Source organism: Alternaria incomplexa (assembly GCF_024043165.1).
Source record: "Alternaria incomplexa strain BMP 0042 chromosome Unknown scaffold_3, whole genome shotgun sequence".
NCBI classification, from domain to species: Eukaryota; Fungi; Ascomycota; class Dothideomycetes; order Pleosporales; family Pleosporaceae; genus Alternaria; species Alternaria incomplexa.
Window position 1 is genome coordinate 574,331 of NW_026249852.1, and position 19,240 is coordinate 593,570.

The 19,240-nt window shown below is 53.1% G+C and overlaps 11 protein-coding genes across 11 annotated transcripts; 6 read left to right on the top strand and 5 right to left on the bottom strand.

The window, feature by feature from the left end:
• Positions 1-417: 417 nt before the first annotated feature.
• On the top strand, positions 418-2,636 carry J4E90_002559 (uncharacterized protein; the record flags this gene model as incomplete). The annotated part of the gene is made up of 2 exons (XM_051432138.1): positions 418-624; positions 696-2,636. 2 exons carry the CDS (start codon positions 418-420, stop codon positions 2,634-2,636), a joined length of 2,148 nt encoding a protein of 715 aa, XP_051293560.1.
• Positions 2,637-2,832: 196 nt separating this feature from the next.
• Positions 2,833-3,897, top strand: J4E90_002560 (uncharacterized protein; the record flags this gene model as incomplete). The annotated part of the gene is made up of 3 exons (XM_051432139.1): positions 2,833-3,376; positions 3,448-3,514; positions 3,567-3,897. The coding sequence occupies 3 exons, from the start codon at positions 2,833-2,835 to the stop codon at positions 3,895-3,897; spliced, it is 942 nt and encodes a 313-aa protein (XP_051293561.1).
• Positions 3,898-5,021: 1,124 nt separating this feature from the next.
• On the top strand, positions 5,022-6,784 carry J4E90_002561 (uncharacterized protein; the record flags this gene model as incomplete). The annotated part of the gene is made up of 3 exons (XM_051432140.1): positions 5,022-5,211; positions 5,270-6,346; positions 6,423-6,784. 3 exons carry the CDS (start codon positions 5,022-5,024, stop codon positions 6,782-6,784), a joined length of 1,629 nt encoding a protein of 542 aa, XP_051293562.1.
• A 975-nt stretch (positions 6,785-7,759) lies between these two features.
• On the bottom strand, positions 7,760-8,442 carry J4E90_002562 (uncharacterized protein; the record flags this gene model as incomplete). Its single annotated transcript, XM_051432141.1, has 3 exons — positions 7,760-8,118; positions 8,168-8,239; positions 8,289-8,442. 3 exons carry the CDS (start codon positions 8,440-8,442, stop codon positions 7,760-7,762), a joined length of 585 nt encoding a protein of 194 aa, XP_051293563.1.
• Positions 8,443-9,730: 1,288 nt separating this feature from the next.
• Positions 9,731-11,111, top strand: J4E90_002563 (uncharacterized protein; the record flags this gene model as incomplete). Its single annotated transcript, XM_051432142.1, has 2 exons — positions 9,731-9,947; positions 10,018-11,111. The coding sequence occupies 2 exons, from the start codon at positions 9,731-9,733 to the stop codon at positions 11,109-11,111; spliced, it is 1,311 nt and encodes a 436-aa protein (XP_051293564.1).
• Positions 11,112-11,269: 158 nt separating this feature from the next.
• J4E90_002564 (uncharacterized protein) lies at positions 11,270-12,002 on the bottom strand (the record flags this gene model as incomplete). The annotated part of the gene is made up of 2 exons (XM_051432143.1): positions 11,270-11,616; positions 11,666-12,002. The coding sequence occupies 2 exons, from the start codon at positions 12,000-12,002 to the stop codon at positions 11,270-11,272; spliced, it is 684 nt and encodes a 227-aa protein (XP_051293565.1).
• Positions 12,003-12,410: 408 nt separating this feature from the next.
• Positions 12,411-13,242, top strand: J4E90_002565 (uncharacterized protein; the record flags this gene model as incomplete). Its single annotated transcript, XM_051432144.1, has 2 exons — positions 12,411-12,416; positions 12,625-13,242. The coding sequence occupies 2 exons, from the start codon at positions 12,411-12,413 to the stop codon at positions 13,240-13,242; spliced, it is 624 nt and encodes a 207-aa protein (XP_051293566.1).
• An 835-nt stretch (positions 13,243-14,077) lies between these two features.
• On the bottom strand, positions 14,078-14,907 carry J4E90_002566 (uncharacterized protein; the record flags this gene model as incomplete). Its single annotated transcript, XM_051432145.1, has 2 exons — positions 14,078-14,601; positions 14,667-14,907. 2 exons carry the CDS (start codon positions 14,905-14,907, stop codon positions 14,078-14,080), a joined length of 765 nt encoding a protein of 254 aa, XP_051293567.1.
• Positions 14,908-15,254: 347 nt separating this feature from the next.
• On the bottom strand, positions 15,255-16,231 carry J4E90_002567 (uncharacterized protein; the record flags this gene model as incomplete). The annotated part of the gene is made up of 3 exons (XM_051432146.1): positions 15,255-15,572; positions 15,622-16,173; positions 16,229-16,231. The coding sequence occupies 3 exons, from the start codon at positions 16,229-16,231 to the stop codon at positions 15,255-15,257; spliced, it is 873 nt and encodes a 290-aa protein (XP_051293568.1).
• A 1,134-nt stretch (positions 16,232-17,365) lies between these two features.
• J4E90_002568 (uncharacterized protein) lies at positions 17,366-18,184 on the top strand (the record flags this gene model as incomplete). Its single annotated transcript, XM_051432147.1, has 1 exon — positions 17,366-18,184. The coding sequence occupies one exon, from the start codon at positions 17,366-17,368 to the stop codon at positions 18,182-18,184; it is 819 nt and encodes a 272-aa protein (XP_051293569.1).
• A 273-nt stretch (positions 18,185-18,457) lies between these two features.
• J4E90_002569 (uncharacterized protein) lies at positions 18,458-19,093 on the bottom strand (the record flags this gene model as incomplete). Its single annotated transcript, XM_051432148.1, has 1 exon — positions 18,458-19,093. The coding sequence occupies one exon, from the start codon at positions 19,091-19,093 to the stop codon at positions 18,458-18,460; it is 636 nt and encodes a 211-aa protein (XP_051293570.1).
• Positions 19,094-19,240: the final 147 nt, after the last annotated feature.

Sequence of the window (19,240 nt, forward strand, 5' to 3'; positions counted from 1 at the left end):
CCAAGACGGGTATGCTTCGGAGAATGACGTCCTATTGCGGAATGCATTGCTACGACCGGTATGTGCGGGCTTGAAAAGTTGAATCGGGAACTACGTGTGGACACCAACTGACAGCTAAAGTGTGGGGTAACGCGGGGATGCCATAGTTTACTCGCGTCATGATCAGCACTGCCACGAGCGTTCACGCATCACAACGGACTACCGAAAGCGTTGCACTCAGAAATGTCTGGTCGTTATCGACAAATCAGGTCTGGCAGTCATGCCCGAGAACTATGGGTTGGTGCCAGTACCTGTACGGCTGTCATCAATGGCCCACGCGCTCTTGACTGATTGAAGGATACCATTTGCTTCTCCCTGGCTATATTGCCGCTTCAGCCTGTCAAACCTTTGTAGGCTACTTTGCTTCCTTCTGTTATCATGAATTCACTTAGTCTACCATTTGACATGTCAGAGTTGAGGTCACATCTCAATCCTCTTCTACAAGCACTCAGCACAACACCAGTGTTCAGCAGTTTAAAGCCCTCGACTGCAGCGGACGGACTAGCTGCATTTCTATTTCTTCTTACATCGCTCGGGTATATCACTCGTGGTCGCATTTGGGACAAGCCGGACCCGAACTACCATGTAAGGAGACTACTTCCACGCAACTTTGCATCCTTGATGTCGCAGCATTACTGACCATGCTGTTATTGTAGGTGTATTTTGAGAGACCACAGATCGCAGAAGGCTTTTCAGACGGGAAGATCACTTCTACGCGCGACGTCTGCCAACGCCTCGATGAGGGCGGCTATCATTGCGTCATCTTTTGGGGCTCACAGTCTGGTACATCGGAGCGCCTCGCCGAAAACTTGGGTCGAGAGTGCGGCGCGCGCTTTGGAGTAAATGCCTTGGTCGCGGACTTATCCGATTACGATGCCGAGAGTGTTGCGAGGATCCAGAACAAGTACTTCGCCATCTTCATCCTGAGCACATATGGCGAAGGCGATCCGAGCGATAACACTACCGGCCTTTGGGATTGGATCAAGCGGGTAGGCGACGACAACATTCGGCTTGAGAGCTTGCGATACCTGGCGTTCGGTCTCGGTAATAGCAACTACAAGTACTACAACAGGGTCCTCGATGTCGTCGCCGATGTCTTAGATGCTGCAGGCGCTACTGCGCTGATGCCACGACAGAGAGCCGACGATGCCAATGGTGGCACAGAGGAGGACTATCAAGCATGGAAAGATGATGTCTTCACTCTGCTTACTCAGATGGGGTTCGAAGAGAAGGCTGTCACTTACGAGCCGACGATGAGGGTTGATCTCGCCGCCGTGAGCCCTGGTCCCGAAGCAAATTCCGTCACATCGGTGCACCACCAACGATCTGCCTTGAACTCAGCCATAGTTCATTTGACCATCAAACACTCTCGCGAGTTGTTCGTGTCGGGAGATCGTAACTGTGTGCACTTGGAAGTGGATCTGGGCAATACGGACATCGTGTACAAGACTGGGGATCATATCGGCATCTGGCCTGTCAACCCTGAGGAGGAAGTCAACCGACTGCTCGACATACTCGGCTTGCAAGGCCGTAGACACCACTGCCTCACCGTAGCACCGAAGAGCGATTCCGACAAGCCAAAGATACCGTCGCCGTGCACGCTCGAGACAGCTTTCCGCAATCATCTGGAGGTTTGCGCGCCTGTGGCTCGGAAGGCTGTGCTCGAAGTTGCTCAGTTTGCGCCCACCCCTCAAGCCAGATCGAAGCTCCTCGACATTGCGCAGGACCGTGGGCGTTACGAGCGGTTCACGTCTTCTGCACACGTCACGTTCGCTCGGCTGCTCGAGCTTGCCAGCCCTGGTGCTGCGTGGACCTCGATACCGCTCGCCTTCGTTATCGATAACTTGCTGCCACTTCAGCCGAGATACTACTCCATCTCTTCGAGTTCCGTAACGTCTCCCCGGCGCATCGCGATCACCGCACTGGTAGTCAATAAGACGATCACGACTGAAGGCCAGTCGAGGACCACAATTCCTGGCCTGACGTCCAATTACCTCTTATCGGCATCCAATCTTCACCCGGCCGGAAATACGCCAATTCCCACCTATCACCACTCAGTCGGAAGTGGAGATGTCCAGGGCCAAACAATTCTCGCGCACGTGAGGAAGTCGAAGTTCAAGCTGCCCGTCACATCTTCGACTCAATTGATCATGGTGAGCGCTGGCACCGGCTTTGCTCCTTTCCGTGCGTTTCTTCAGGAGCGCGCCAAATTGCATGCGATTGGTAGGCCGATTGGCAAGATGTTGTTGTTCTTCGGATGCCGGAACCAGGAGGATTACATCTACCATGACGAGCTGGCAAAGATGCAGGAACAGCTCGGAGAGAAGCTAGAGATCGTTACGGCATTCTCGCGAATGCAAGGGCAGCGCAGGGTGTATGTGCAGGACCGGGTGGCCGAGCACGCTGGCAAGGTGCTGGACATGCTGGAAGGCGGGGCCAACATGTACATCTGCGGCAAGGCAAGCATGGCCCGGGAGGTGGATATGAGGCTGGAAGAAGCGGTCCAGGGTGCGCAGGGTAAGACCGAGGCCGACGTCAAAGCGTGGGCTGACGGGCTGAAGAAGAGGGGCAAATGGAAGGCGGATGTTTGGGGGTGATTTCGGTTGAGAGGTGTTTACCATAGCGCGTTCGTACGAAGGGAGGGCGACCCCACTTTTACCAATTTACCCCTGCCAAGCCAAGCAACACGGCCAAAGCCCATCCGCGCCCCAACGGCAGCTTGTGCGCCAGTTATCCCGCCACCTTTTGCTCACACCTCAAATTTTCATACCTCTCTTTGCATAGCAGTCAACAATGGATGTCGCTCTGGAACTCCTGGATCCTCTTGTCCTGGACAAAGCCTACGCATGGGCTCTCCCCTCGCCCGGCTTCAGCGTAGCCAATTCTTCGTTTTCAGACTTTTCGGCCGCTAGCACAGCGCCTGCGTCCCAATGGCCACGCGACAACATTTACCGTCAAATTCTATCGATTCTCGTCATTACTCAGCTCGGCGCAACTTCTCTCTACCTCTTTTTCAGCTCTCTGTCCTACTACACTGTCTTTGATCGCCGGCTCGAGTACCACCCACGCTTCTTGAAGAACCAAGTCTCCCAAGAGATCAAATCATCGCTCTTCGCCATCCCCTTCATCAACCTTTGTACTCTGCCTATTTTCCTCGCTGAAGTGCGCGGCCACAGCTTGATCTATACCAACACAAGCGAATATGGCTGGCCCTGGCTGGTGGCTTCAGCCGCTCTGTACATGGCTTTCAATGATTTTGCCATCTACTGGATTCATCGCCTAGAACATCACCCCAGCGTGTACAAGTACATCCACAAGCCACACCACAAATGGATTGGTAAGTGTCCCCAGTATCTTTCAGATGTCTTGCATTTTTGTCGCTCTAAATAGCAATGCTAATTTCAACAGTTCCTACACCATGGGCTGCGCTAGCGTTCCACCCGCTTGATGGGTTCGTTCAGTCATTGCCATACCAGTGAGTATTCCCTAGACCATTTCCCCAAAACCCCATTGCTAAATCTCAAAAGCATCTTTGTTTTCATCTGTCCAATGCAGAGACATCTGTACATGGTTCTCTTTGTTGCTGTCCAGATCTGGACAATCTTCATTCACGATGGCGATATGATTACCGGCCATTGGACAGAGAAGTGGCTCAACAGCCCCGCCCATCACACTTTGCATCACATGTACTTCACAGTCAACTACGGACAGTACTTCACATGGGCCGACACCTACTTCGGCTCTCACAGGGCACCACAGCCAGAGTTGGACCCTATTCACGATGCGCTCAAGGTTATGCGTGCGAAGGGCTTAGTGGATGAGCAGGGCAACCCCATCAAGCACGCCAAGAAAGAGTAGACGAGTCACGATTCCACTTCCTGGGGGAGTTTATGAGTTTTATAGATTTCTTTGAGGACAAGACGAGATATGGCAGATCATTGGTTAAAGACAGCCAATTAGCTTCTCAGATCCTCAATTTTTGGACCTGCGGGTCATTTCGGTATGATAGATCTCCTCGTTACAGCGAGAACCTTATAGCAATATCTAATGTTAATGTAATACCAAGAAGCGCTTGCTCATACCAACACTGTCATTGATGAATGATCATGCCGATCTGATGGTTTTCGAGTAGCATTATCAATCAGCGATTGCTTGAGCAGGAAAGACACTCAAACGCCCTGTGGCACGCTGAGTTACGGACGTGGAGAAGCTCTAGCTCCAATAGAAAAAGGCTGTTGCTTCCGCTACCCCGACTTTTTTCGTCACGTCACGTCGCATGATGTACGAATCCAACCAGTCTGTCAAAGGCCGCCTGGACTTCGGTAACCTTCTATCGGCTTTGTGGTATTTCCATAGGATGGGTCTGGCGATATCCATCCGATCTCAACCTCGGAATGTTGAAAACGGCAAGCCCGCAGGATACGGCCTCTTGACCCCGAGCCTTGGCGCCCAACGTAGAAGTCTATGCCGCAAACTTCCTATCCTCGACTATCCTAAGCCGCACGCGCGACCAGCGTTCTCGATCCGCCATGCCGTGTCAACCAATGTGCAGCATCCGATTGAGCTGTCAAGCGGTCCCAACACGTCGGTCTACCCTGTTCTCTAGGGCCCTCCCCCGCATTTTCCCATGCACCCCAACATTGCGAAGCGAAGAATGACGCATACCCGATAGGTTTGCGGAGACTTGCGAGCAGAAACCTGGGGAAAGCGTTGCCAGTATGGTGCGACGGATCCCAACGTGGCAATCCAGGTCAGCCTGCGAGAGCTCTTCGCATCGAGCTTGGTTGCGCGTCGTGCCGGCCATTGTCGGAGAGCGAATTTGAGGCTACACGAGTAGCATAAGTAGCACGCGATATCTCCTGAAGTATGGCTTGGAGTATCGCAAGCTCTCGAGCCTCGCCTGTCATCATTGCATTGTTGACTCTGATCACCACCTCTGTAATATCGTCCGAACTCCTCACCACTGCCTAATACAGGTCAATATGGCTCAAGACATGAAGAAGGTTGATATCTTCAACGAACGGTCTTCCAGCATCGACAAGATTGAAGATATCACGACTGCGCGCGAACATGCGGATCAAATCGCAAATCTCTCTGGCATCGAAGCTACAGCCGCTTCGAAGGCTGCTTGGCTAATATCCATGACTGTTTCTCTCGGTGGCCTCCTTTTCGGTGCGTAACTCTATTCCTAAGTTGAATTCTGAGATCCGACCTTGCTGACTTTGTCGAGGTTACGATACTGGCTACATCTCTTCGGTGCTCGTTACTATTGGCTCATCTCTCGGCCACGAACTCACGTCCTCCGAGCAGGAGCTCGTCACATCACTTACCTCTGGAGGTGCCCTCGTGGGAGCTGTCATAGCTGGTATGATTGCCGACAAATATGGTCGCAAGCTGCCAATCTTCTTGGCGTGCGGCGTCTTCGTTATCGGCACCATACTCCAGACGGCTGCGTATCACCTCCCACAGTTCGCTGTAGGCCGCTTCGTCGTAGGCCTGGGTGTCGGCTCAGCGGCTATGATTGTTCCTCTGTACATCTCAGAACTGGCGCCAGCCAAATATCGAGGCCGGATGATTGCCTTTAACAACATGAGCGTCACCTTCGGCCAGTTTCTTGCGTCATCCATTGGTGCCGGCTTCGCACAAGTCGGAGGCGCCAACTCGCAAGCCTGGAGAGCAACAGTTGGCATCGGTGCGGCACCCGCCATCCTCCTTGCCGGTCTCCTGACTCTCTGCCCCGAGTCTCCCCGCCAACTAGTCGCACACGGGAACGTAGATCAAGCCAGTATTGTCCTTACGCGCATCTACCCAACATCGACCGAAGAGCAGCGACGCGCGAAAATCATGAGCATTGAGATGAGCATCAACGAAGCCACACAGACTATGGTGGATGATTCGGTGTTCAAGACTCTGGCCCGTATCTTCACCACGGCATCCACTTTCCGTGCTGTGTTTACAGCATGCACGATCATGGCCATTTCACAACTGTCGGGCTTCAACACACTCATGTACTACTCAGCGACGCTCTTCAAGATTGTAGGCTTCAACAACGCAACCGCTGTCGCCATTACCGTTTCCGCCACGAACTTCATCTTCTCGCTCGTCAACCTTGTCATTGTCGACAAGTTCGGCCGCCGTCGCATTCTCCTGATAACAATTCTGGGGATGAGCGTCTGCCTGGTTATCGCCGCTGTCAGCTTCTCTTACATCCCGATTGATCTCCGCACATTGGCTGTTCAGAGCGAAGAGATTGGCTGGCCAGGTTATGTCCTTATTGCCACGATCATCATCTTCGTTGGCTTCTACTGTAAGTAACCTCACTATGCTGAAGTCTTTTTTGTCTTCTCTTCCGCTATCACTAGGCCAGTGCTAACTTCAATCAGCTAGTGGTGTGGCTACCGTGGCATGGATCGGGACCGAGCTGATTCCTATGGAGGTCAGAGCTGTTGGAACGATGTTGAATACGGTCACATGCTGGAGTACCAACATCATCATCGCCTCGACCTTCCTTTCCATGATGAAAGGCATCACCCCATCAGGGGCCTTCGGCTTCTACGCAGGCATCTGCTTCGTCGGCTGGCTATTCGTCATCTTCTGCTTCCCTGAAGTCAAGGGGATGCCACTTGAGGCCATCCGCGAAGTGTTCGAACACGGATTTGGCGTCAGATATGCGAGGAAGTGGCAGAAAGAGAACAGGGAGTTTGCCAAGATCAATGCAGGCAATTCACAAGCCTTTGGTCACTAATCAGAGGTTTTCATGTATGGATGACATGAGGCTGGCGAGTGGGTTCTTTTCATGTGGATATTTTAGTTGCGCTTGGTATGTTGCTTCTCGCGACGCGACGAATACATTGCTGTACTTCATCTTGCACAAGTACCAAGCACACACATAGCATGCATGCGGTGAAGTGATGAGATAACATTCGGTGTTGGTGTCAAGTCCCCTAACCAAGTACCACGGTTCCAACACCGGATCCCCCAGCCCGTAGCCCTACCAACCGGACCCCTTACCAGGCCAACATATCAACAAGACATGCAAAATACTTCTCCTTCCTACCCCTCCAGCCACCTCCGTCTAAACGCACAAGCAAAGTCGTCACGATGCGCAAAGCAAGCCTCATCGCCATCCTCGCAACCGCCATCACCAGCGTAACAGCCATCGACAAAATCGGCCGCTCATCAGACAAATGTTTCGCCTACGCCGTCACCGATGAGGCCTGGACAGAAAACAACATGAGAAGACGGCGGGTCGTATACGATACCACGAAGAGCATTCTGCATTACGATCAGACCATGTATAGCATTGGGTGGATGTGGTCAAACGAGAAGGAAGGTGTGTATCCTACCATATCCCATCGTTTGGAGATCAGCTGCTGACTGTTGGCATTCATAGCATGCAAAGCTCGTACGGTAGATACCGTCGTGTACTACAACGGCATCGTCGTTCCGGCAGGCGCATACGTTATCGACAGCAGCGAGATACTGAGTGAAGATGGGGATCGCGCGCATCAGTGTCTTTTGGATGTGTTCAGGACTACTTTGGGGAACAACCTGAACTGCACGGTATGATTTGGGTGTGGACTTCAGGTAGTGAGGAGGAAGGGATCGGCGTTGCATTTAGGGGGCTGGGGATTTGGAGTTGCATTTGCAGACTATTGAACGCGGAGGTGCATTTTGTATGGGATATGTTGCGCTTCGAGATAGAAGGACAAGCTTCTTCCTACGCTTCCCACCTCTTCGTGTTATCTCCACTCTTCACCTGCAAGTAGTTTCCAGCAATCGGGGCTTTGAGCCCAGCATCCACAATGAACTTTGGCCAGTCAATGCCGAACCTGCTGCTGACAGCCTGTTGATGCGCAGCCGGAACCGCGAAGTTTGCCGGCTGCTCATGCAGCAAGAATACGTAACGATGAGTTGGAGGCGCGCCAGCGGGTGGCGCAGGACCAAAGTACGACGAAGGTGTTGTGGCTGTCGTAGTGAGGACCGATGTGCCGTTCTGCTTGGTGCCGGAGGGCGTGTAATCTTGCAGGAGGGCATGCAGGACGGTTGATGCACGGCCGTTTTGGGTGACATCGATGTCTGAGCAGTGTCAGTGTGATGCGTTTTTGATAATGAGAAGGGGAAATACCGATCATTGCAAGCAGGTACTTTCCGCTAAGTGTTGTGTTGGTGAGACCAATGACAGGAGCCTTTGCCGTGGCTGTTCTACATGAGTATGGCACATCCTTCTTCACATATCGGGCTCATACTTGACTTCTTAACGATGAGACCGGGACTGATGTACTGTGTCCCGTAGTAGACATCCAGTGTTGCATTGGTGGCAGGAGTGAAACCCGAGGGCGTGGTCTGCGCGGTGGCCGACGCAGCGAGGACCAGCGAAGATACAATTGTCGTGAACTTCATTTTGACACGTTTTTAGTAGGAGTGATAGATGTCAGGGTCTCAGATGGTAGTTTTCTGAGAGCAGTCGACGAACAACATCATAAAGGCCCCACTGTGACATGATGTGGTCTGGCGCCTCCACTACAGCCATGCTATCGACATGCGGGTGCTCTGCAACATGTTGAGTACAGGCCAAGAGAAATTTAGAAAGGCAGGATGTTTATAGATGAGGCTTGAATCTAAGCGAATCTGATATGTTGCAGGCTGAAGGGGCCTTCATTCCGATCCCTGTCGCCCCCGCAAACTATACATACGTGTTGTCGGCACTTGACTTGAGTGTCTTTCTATCCGTCGCAACCAATTTTCCAGTGCTGAATCTTGGGATGAAGTCCTTCCTCGCTCTTGCTATAGGCTTGTTTGACATGGCTTTGGCGTGGTCACATGATAGAAGAACCCAACTTGATGTCCCAGGTCCGGGTACCCAATTATATCAGCTGCGGTCCTCATCGTACGTCTAGTCCTTTGAAATCTTCTATATTGGGTCGCTGACTATCGCACACAGCGACGATCCGTCCCTGGACAGCCAATGGGTGTCTCTGCCAGTCAGTTCTTTGGACATACGCACCTACGTGCTCAGCGACAGCCAGGATGCCGCTAGCAAGTTCTATCTCGTGAAGTACAATGCAACGAACACGTGGGAGCTTCATGTGGCCGAGGATGGGGATCGGCAGGTGGTGTTGCATAGTCGGAATCAGTCTAGCGAACTCCTATACATGAGCGATGTACTGCGTCCGGGTTCGACCGACGTGCTTGAGGGAGAATTGGCAGAGTGGGGGGTCTTCATCTTGGATAACAAGGTCCTTGATGTTAGAGATGGAAGTGCGCTGACGGAAAGGTCTTTCGTAGCTGTGCACCCGGAAGCTGAAGGTGGTGTGTATGAGATTGCGTTGTATGATGGTGAGTGCTTTCCTTCGAGCGGCCGGGCTTTGATAATGACACGGTTCAGGACAAGGCACTGCTTCCTTGAGGACGCTGACTGGTATCGAACTGAACTTTGTGAGGCTTCCAAGGATTTGAAATTGTACATAGTAAACTCAAGTAAGGTGACATGGTCCAAGGCAGCAAGTGCCCAGGTGGTTCTGGCTGTTGGTGTTGTTTGTCTGTGCGGCTATCGATAGCGACTTCCCAAAAATCCAACTCCAATCTTGGCATCCCACCAACGCCGCTCCCATTGTCGACAATCCACCAGCCCCGCCCCTGCGCCCGCCGCCTACACACTGCCCCGATACCAGTCTCTGCTATTCTCACTATGCCGGGCGCCAAGACCACGCTGCTCATCGAGGGCACCTTCGAGGAGCTTACCGACGAGTTCGCACAATACATCGACAGCCTCAAAAAATCCCAGGGCGATGAGAGCGCCAACCTCCAGGGCGAGAGCGCGGACCTGCTCAAGGAGAACAAGAAGGACGATGTGCTCAAGAAGCTCGTCGTCGGCAGCCAGGCGCTGAACCAGGCGCCCGAGAAGGGTACGGCTCCAGCAATGACTCGAGGGGTCCTTCTGATGGAGAAAACACCGGGCTAACAATGAGTGCGCAGAGTTTATTGCGGCCTACAACCTGCTCATCCACCTCGTAAACCAGTCGCCAAATGTCTCCATCTTCATCCCCAAGATGTGCCAGAACCTGAGCACGCCCATCTCCTCGTCGCCTCTGAACGGTGGTGGTCTTGCGCTCTCCATCCTCAGCACCATCTTCAACACCACCCAGCCGGACAGCGAGACGCGCTACCACGTGCTCCTTGCCATTCTCCGTGTCATTCGCGCCACATCAAACTTCGAGACACTGCGACCACAACTCAAGCAGCTCGACAGCTGGATAGCCGCATGGAAGACCGGGGAGGAGGATTCGCGCAAGCTCTACCTTGCTGTGAGCGACGTCGCATCGGACGCAAGCGAGGAGGAGCAGGCATACACATATCTGCTACGCGCACTCAGGACATTCCCTTCAGAGCAGGCTTCGTCCCCAGAGGCTCGCGAGCTCTCTCTTCGCGCCCTCAAGTCGGCCCTCACACACCCGACCCACTTCGATTTCCAAGATCTCACCGATCTCGACTCGATCCAGGCCCTCCGTAACTCCGACCCCATATACTTCCAGCTCCTTGAAATCTTCAACTCCGATCTCCTGGATGACTACAACGACTTCAAGGACGAGCACGATGGCTGGGTTGAGGAGTCCGGCCTTGACGCCGGTGCCTTGAACCGCAAGATGCGCCTCCTCACTCTTGCGTCCATGGCTGCTTCAGCGGGCCAAGCTAGGTCGCTACCTTACGAGAGGATCGCAAAGGCACTACAAGTACCATCCGAAGACGTCGAGATGTGGGTCATTGACGTGATCCGCGCTGGTCTCGTCGAGGGCAAGCTCAGCCAGCTCAACCAGACCTTCCTGATCCACCGCTCAACATACCGCGTCTTCGGCGACAACCAGTGGAGAGAGGTAGCCTCAAGGTTAGATTTGTGGCGAAACAGTCTGCAGGGTGTTCTGCAGGTCATCCAGCAGGAGAAGCAGAGGTTCGCGCAGGAGAAGGAGGAGGAAGCAAACAAGGCCGACCAAAAGGCCGATATGGCGTCGCGGTTCGGCGGAAGGGGCGGACAGAGGAAGCAGCAGAGGGCCATTGATGACGATATGGACTAAGTGGTTACGTCGTCTTGGTGCGCGTTTCTTTCTTTCAAAAGGGGTCGGCTTGGGACGGATGCATTATGAGGCTTTTCAGGTTCATGAACAGCAGCCCTCGAGCTGCATGATAGACAATGCAATTCAGATATATTGATTCTTGGGCGTCTCCCTATAGACTATGAAGCCTGTGTCTGCACAAAGGTGATGTTGATGGGCTTCACGCCACGCTCCTTGAGCTTCTCCACAACGTCCCGGTAAACTTGGTCAGGCTCCTGCTCTGCGTTGATCTTGACAACCCTATCCTGGGACTCGAATTCATTGACCACGGGCATGCTTGTCTCCACGAATGTCCTGAAGCGCTTCTTGATACTCTCGAGGTTGTCGTCAGCGCGTCCTGATGTCTCGCCGCGGACGAGGAGTCGCTTCTCCATGACAGCTTCGGAGCACTCGAAGAAGATGGTGAACTTGGAAGGGCAGACGGAGCGCTCGAAAGCGTGGGCCTGGTCGAGTTTGCGCGGGAAGCCTATCATGTTAGACCGTGGACTGGAAAGTAGCTGCATGGGTCATCGTACCATCAATCAGGAACAGTTTTCCGTGGTTCTCTCCGCTCTCCATGCTGGCCTCCATTGCGTTCTCCAACAGCTGAACGGTAACCTCCATGGGCACGATAGTGCCTTCCTTGATGTACGTCTTGATCATCTCGCCGAACTCGCTGCCCTCGCGGTTCTGCTCTTCGCGCAGCAAATCACCAGCAGAGAGATGCTTGAAGCCATAGTCACTGACGAGCTTCGTACATTGCGTACCCTTTCCGGCACCGGGGCCACCAAGGACGAAAAGGACGGTCACTTCGTCGCTGGACCAGCGGGGAGACTCGCGCGAGCCCGCGGCAGTCTTTTCAATGGCAGGCATCTTTCTAGTGGGGATGTGAAGGCTTCACTTGTCCTTTGCCGCTGGGGGAATGGCCCTGAATAGGTCCTTTTGGTTGGTATCCCTCGCCTTTTCGCTGATCAATTATCGCGTTGAACAGGTATGTGCCTAGTCCCAATATCGCGAGGATGGGCCAGACTTTGAGTGGGGATTTCGAGGGAGGTGTTCGGATGTGTGTCGGAGGCTGCAGAGGTTGAGATAAGAGGTCAGTGTATGCGTCGCATATATTTTGTGTGATCTCTACTCACTTCGTTCGGTCCGGTTGGTTCGCCGGGTTGACGGAGGCGAGATGCGTTTATCCTGGAGGAGGAGAAGGCGCGAGCTGCAAGAAATTGAGGCTGGCGAAGGAGGATACGTTGGCGCGAGATTAGCGAAGACATGATGGTTAACATGGCGGTATGCAGCAGGGGCGACTGTCGTGGCTGCCCGCAGTTGCTCTGATCACTAGCCCAAACGCGACTAGCGTCCACGTACGATATCAGGGCCCAGGCACCCAGGCTCCACCTCCAATGTTCCATGGTTCCAATACAGACACAGACCACCACCAGCTCGGTGGCATCTTGATATTTGCTAACAAACATTTCCGGCTAATTCACTAGCACAGCAACACATTGTCTTACAAGCTTCCAAGCTTGTCAGCCCGGCGGTCATGACTGGTACCAGTCTCTTCTCCCGCGCTCACAAGCCGAGAGGGTCTCCGCCCAAGAAGATGCGCGGCTTCCTCGCCTTACCCGGTGAGATCAGAAACCAAATATACGGCTACTACTTCGACTCGGAGCGTCGCTGTGAGATCGCCAGCAAAGGATCCAAATTCACGCAGCGGAAACCACAGACTGTCAAGTTGTCATCAAATGTAATCGCTACAAAGAGCACGACTCCTGCGCCTGATCCTGAGATAAGCGCGACTCCTCCTGTCGTGATTCGCTTCTCGAGATCACTTGGCAAATACAACGCTGTTCAGGGCCTGCGAACGAACTGGCCGGACTCGCTATGTGCGCTAAATCTTGTTTGCAAGCAAGTCTATGCAGAGACAGCGAAGTTGCTCTACCAAAGCACAGTTTTTGTCTTCGACGCGCCAAAGCGGATGACAAACTTCTTCAAATATGCCTCGTCCATCCACTTGGGAAGCATCACCAGGTTGCATCTCCACTACAGCACTTATGGAAATCCAAACAAGACCGTGGACGTGGTTTGGCAAGAGAAGCATCATCAAAGTTGGTAAGTATGGTTGCGATAGTGACAGACTTGGACGTTGTCCGGTATGCTACATGCAGAAGTAACTAACGCCATGTTCACTTTCAGGCAGCGAGCTTGCGAGGCCGCCTCGAAGAAGCTTACTGGCTTACGCGAACTTGAGGTCTGTGTAGAGCTTCACCATGGCCCTCGAAAGATCAGCCTGCGCGAGAAATGGATGAGACCTCTGCTTCAGTTCCGTCGCCTAGCGTCCCCAAAGAAAGCCGCGCGCGGGACCGTGGAGCCACCACCGCTTGATCAGCGACAGCCAGGTCTTCTGATCGTCAAGGTCAAGTTTCGGCATCTTTACGCCAATTATGCGTCGTATGCTGGTCTCCAAGGACTGGACCGGGCAAAAAGGGAGTTGTATCTGCTCTTTGGCCAGGCTATCAGTCTGGCGATCACAGGGTCGACAGAAGAAGCGGCTCTGTCTGGGTTCAGAGAAGCGTATGAGGGGAGGCATGCACAATATCAACCCTATCTCACATCCTCTTGGGCGGGTCCATAAGATTCCCGAAAACATGGCCGTGCTGGGTGTTGAGAACGTCGGTCGAAGAAAAGTTTGGGGTACTGAACAGATATTCCGAGGGACCCGATGAGGGCACTCTATGCGCCACTTGGTATTGCATAAGAGCATCATGCTCATGCATGTGAAGGCATCAAATATGCTCAGACCATATTACTGGATATAGATTGATGGTCTTCATTGACATTCACTAAATTCTATGGTCTACGCAATGTCCATCCTCTAAGTGATCGCAAATTTCCACTGCCATGTAGTCCGGCAAAACGTGACTCTCAGATCTAACTACAAATCACCCAGCTCAAGCACTCGGGTTCTGCTTAGTAGCCTCATCATCAACTTGCGCCTTATTCGCAGCAATCTCCTCTTCAACCTCAGGCGGGAAGTCACCAGGTACGATACCAAAGACACCAACGTCACTACGACCCATACCGCCACCCTTCTTCTCCGTCTCCTCGCTCTCCTTCAACACAAAGAACCCCGGGTTCTTCTTCATCTCCTCGTCGTCGAATTCAAACACACGCCAGTCGGCATTGAAGAACATGCGGTTGCATACACCTGTGCGCAGGAAACCCGAATGCGAGACAACAGCAATGACTTTCTCGGGGCGGGAGTAGAGGTCCTTGAGGCATCTCTGTCCACGAGCTAGGATAGCCTTTTCGGTGAAAGCATATGGGTTCTTGGATCCACCGGTGGTCTTGTCTGGGAACGAAGGGTCTACGACGGAGAAGTCGTACTGAGGGAATTCCTTGGAGATCTCATCGATGGGTGTTCCAGTGTCACACGGCTTGTCTGCGTTTTCTTGCCAGTTCGCGTCGGGGATTACTGCAGTGCATATCAGTATTAGTCACATATACATAATGTGTCTTGCTCAGTGACATTGCTCTTACCCTTGGTGCCTTTCTTGATAAGCCAGTCCAGCCCGATAGTGGCAGTCTGGAGCGTCCGCCTTTGAGCGCTGACAACGATGAGCTCAACTTCATTGCCGATCTTGCTCTCTTTCAGACTCTCATGTAGCTCGCGACATTGCTGCTCGCCCAGCTCAGTAAGTGGAGGGTCCCTGATAGACCAGTCGCTGGTGGCATTGTGTTGTGCCTGAGCGTGGCGAATGAGTATGAGAGTTGGCGGCATGATAATATATTACAATTGGATAAGAAGAGTGTATTTGGATGGTGGGATAGACGCGTGACGTAAGATACTTTGGATGGAATTGTTGAATGGTTTTCAAAATCGGATTGCAGGGTGACGCGCTAGTGGGGCGGATGTACCTGCATGGCGAATCTGGCATCGTCGATGACGCAGTCAACTGTCAATCCAGAATTGGCAGGAGCGACGAAGCAAGCTTGAGAAGCGGGCCGAACAAGAAGATGATAGTGCTAGTGCTTGACTTTCGTAAATGTTGTTCATTGATCGTGAAAGGCAGTGAGAGCCGCTCGTTATGCATGTAGACCGTCTACGCGGTGTCATGCAGTCGTCGTCTACTCTTCCATTTTCTCTTCCTCCTCGTCATCATCGTCGTCTCCCTCCAGCGCCTTCTTTGCCAGCTTCTCAGCCTCTTCTCGGATGTCCTTGGGCACTTCCTCGTGCCTGCCCTTAGTAGGACCGTCGAGACTGCTAATCCATGTCATCTCAAGCTCAAACTCCTTGTCCTTGTTGTCATCGTGTGCGACGTAGATGATGCGTGCTGCCTCCTTGACACCCTCCTCTAGTGATAGATTTCCCTCGGAGAGGTTGAGTTTCTCGAGCTCTGACTTGGCGACCTGGCGGCCCTTGCCTGTAGCGGCACCGTAGTAGCCCTGCACACGTTAGTTGTTGGACATGTTTAGGTTACAGAGGTCTCCATACCCAGTATAGACCGCTGGGCTCAATCATGTAGAGCGATGGCCCACCATGCTTTGCGCCTTCTTTCTTGCCTCCCGAGCCAACAGTAGGCCCTGAACCAACTTGGCCATCTACCGGTAGCTCGGCCTCGGAGTCCCAGCCTGCAAGGATGGCGGTTATACCGAAAGGACGGACACTCGAGTAGAGGGTATACGCTTGGGCATAGCTTCCCATGCGGTCGGCGAGAGACGATGAGGGGATGGGTGCCTTGTAAAGCTGCCGCCATTGGGCTGCCTCGTCGCGGGCGCGGGAGACGAAGTGGCGACCATCGGGGAGGAGACCGGAAGACACAATGCCCATGTTGCGGTCCACAGTTGCTATCCGCTTGTTCGCGCCGGGCTTGAGCAACTTGCTGCTGACGAGCTTCTCCAGAGCGAGTACGACGCCATCCTTGCACTTGATGCCAACCGCTGTGCCACCGTTTTCTACTGCCTTGACCGCGTATTCGACCTGGAAGTTTCGACCATCGGGCGAGAAGACCGAGTTGGACAGGTCGTAACCTGTACCTATTGACGTCTACGCCATAGTTAGATCGACTGGGGTGCTTCAGCTGTTACGGTGGGGTCTTTACCATGGTGGGCGGTGTGGAGACTGAGAAGGGCGCTTTGTGTGTTCCGGGCGATCAAATGGACCGCAGATTCTAGGGAAGCAATTACGGGATTGTCAAAGGTTGGCAGTCGTGTGTCTCGGTGTTGATGAATCTAGGCAATGGTGTATCTGCGCAAGCTCCAGGTAGCTCACTAGCGCGCGTGCGTGCCAAGGCCGACACCTAGAGGCATCAACCTGCGTACGTGAGCAGCAACTCGCGAGCATTGCAACTCTCGGTCCTCCTTGCTTCGTCTGGAACTGTTGGTGCGATCCGCCTCCTCGTTGCTGGCGCTACTGGTGTGTTCGCTGCCTGCTGTCCCGGCTTCTTCCGTCTGGGCCTCCAATTGCCCGCACCTCACATCCAAAAGTGCATACGCCCATACACATTTGATGAGTTGTCGTCCCAAATCGACCACTATTTGCAAGCTCTCAAGACACATCATTGGCTACCAGCAGACTAGCCGGACAGGTTGGGTTTCAGCTTCGTCACTAATTGGATGTGGGCGACAAAATTATCAGAATCATCCCGCCTACACGCATGACCCCGACAGCACGCTATACTCAACGGTACATAAAGAACCACCATCACGCTGCTGCTAATTTTCTTCTTGCCCCCTCTTCACTGCTGACTTGGTCAAAGTATATTTGAATACCTTTCCGTTTGTTCTTGACTCACAAAGGCACCCTTTGTCGTCCCCCGCCGATTGTCGTCAGCGCCCAACGCAAGCGCGGACAAGTACGATTCCAAGTTTCCATATACTAGCCAACGGCGAATTCTGAGCTCGAGTCTACAAGGTCTTTCAATGATATAGTCCATCACTATATACGCCTTTGTCGACTCCCCGCCTAATACAATACTTGAACCTCCGTTTTCCAGAACTTGCCCCTCATCCGCTTGCTGTTGAGACCCTAGAGGACATGCAGCCCATGCTCCTGCACCACTGCGACTGCACTCACGACACACCCATCTCATTCAGTCCTTACGCCTTTTCTCAGAACATTTCTTGCGCAAACGTAAGCTCGTTTGTCTTCGGCGCTGGTAAACACTAACGTTACGTCATAGTGCGGCACAATATCTACGGGCATCAACGTTCAGGGGAAAGCAGCAGAAGACGCAAACATGCAACAAGATGAACTTACTCGGCTGTTCTCAGCCAACATGAACTTGTCTCAAGGCAACCCACAGCCCATGCAACCACAGATGCAACAGGAACAACCAGCGCAACAACAGCAACAGCAGGAAGAGGCTCCCAAGCAGATCGTCTACGCTTCTCAACACTACACTCATTCATATCATGTACCTACCCGCAGTACCTCCGAGCCAGCCTTGAAGACACACATCGAATCTTCGGACCTCGCTGCCGTACTTTTGAGGAACAGTATTGATCCTTCTCTTCTGTTCCCTTCCCAGATCGATCTCTTCCAGAATGCAGACGACGATCAGCGGCTACGTCTCCTCGAGCTCTGGCGTATATCTCCTCCATCAGGTCGTCAAGGACATCCAGCAGGCGTGGATTACAACATGTCCCGACAGCTCTACGATTGGCCACCTACCAGTCTCGCACAGGAGGAAGCCATGGCCAAGCTGAGATATGAGAGACAACAGGCGGAGTCCGCCCAGCAAGAGGCTATTCAGCAGCACCAGCAGCAGTTGGATCAGAGCATGGCGGCAGCAAGCGCTGAACCATACATGGCATCAGGCTACGAGATGATGGCTAGACGCGAATACGAAGAGTCATGCAGAGGCGAGAATGCGTTGAAGGAGTCGACCAAGTACAACCAGGCCACCGATCCAGTCTACAACAACACTGGCAGCAACGGCCTTTGGCAGAAGAATGTGGGCAGTGTAGCTGACATGGAGAACACTTACGGAGCATACGCATATGCACGAGAGTATGGGCTGCAGGGTGGTTATGGCGACGAGGAGATGGTCATGTGAAGCGTCCTCTCGTTATGCCGGGCCTCGAGGATAGCTCAGGATGGATTGTTAAGCGTGTGCATGCATATGTGCATATCGAATTTCCTATATTATACCCAGAACTAGTTGTACACACGAACAGTAACGTGGGAGGTCTGTCAAGGATGAGATAGTTCAGTCAGTAGGATACCCAGACATCACTACTTTTTGATACACCAATCGAGCCATGTTTAAACCTCGTTACATGGAAGATGAGAACAGTGTCCATGATATCGTACATTTGAGCGGGATACTCTATTTCTTCGCCTTTCCACTGGGCCACTTCTTCCAACCTCTTCCGTGTCCCTTCTGCTTCCATTCCTGGATCAAAGCTGGCATGTTTAACATGGCCTGTCTCCTCATCTCCAAGCGTCCCTTCAGTGTTCGCTCCCAAAGCTTTCCCTTGACCTTCTGTCCCTCGCCCGTGCCCTTGACTTGCAATCCTCTTTCTACCCGCCGCCTTTCCTTCTCGCCAGGCTTCTTCACAGTCCATGGCAGTAGGTCGACGACACCATGCTCCGAGGCAAGCTTAACAAGATCGGCTTGTTTCCGTAGACCATACGCGGGGGAGTGCCACCGTCCGGTTGCGAAGTTCTTGTGTGGGAGGAATGGATTTGGGTAGGGCAGGTCGTGTGCTTCTGGTGGTATGTTCGAATTTGAGGGCGCATTTGCGGGTCTCGCGATGGCCTCTGGCGCGGATGTCTCGGTCACGGAGGCATTGGGGTTGGTTGGTGGGGTTGTCGATATTGTGCTTGGGGTTGCGTGTGAAGTCGGTGATGCGAGTTGAGATGAGAGACTGGGAAAGAGCGATGGTGGCGGGTACTTTTGGAAGAAGCGCAGTAAGCGCGGGGGCAGCGACTTTGCGATTTCGACAGACGTTTGGGCGCTCATGGTGGGTATCTCGTGGGTTGCGATCGGTGCGGGCGTGTCTGTTGGTGCATCTCAAAAGTTCGGTGCCAAGAAGGCGGTTTCGAGCTAGGTACGAGTGTCCAGGGCGGCCCGGGGAGCTCGCGCCTCCGCGTAACACTGTGAGCTGCC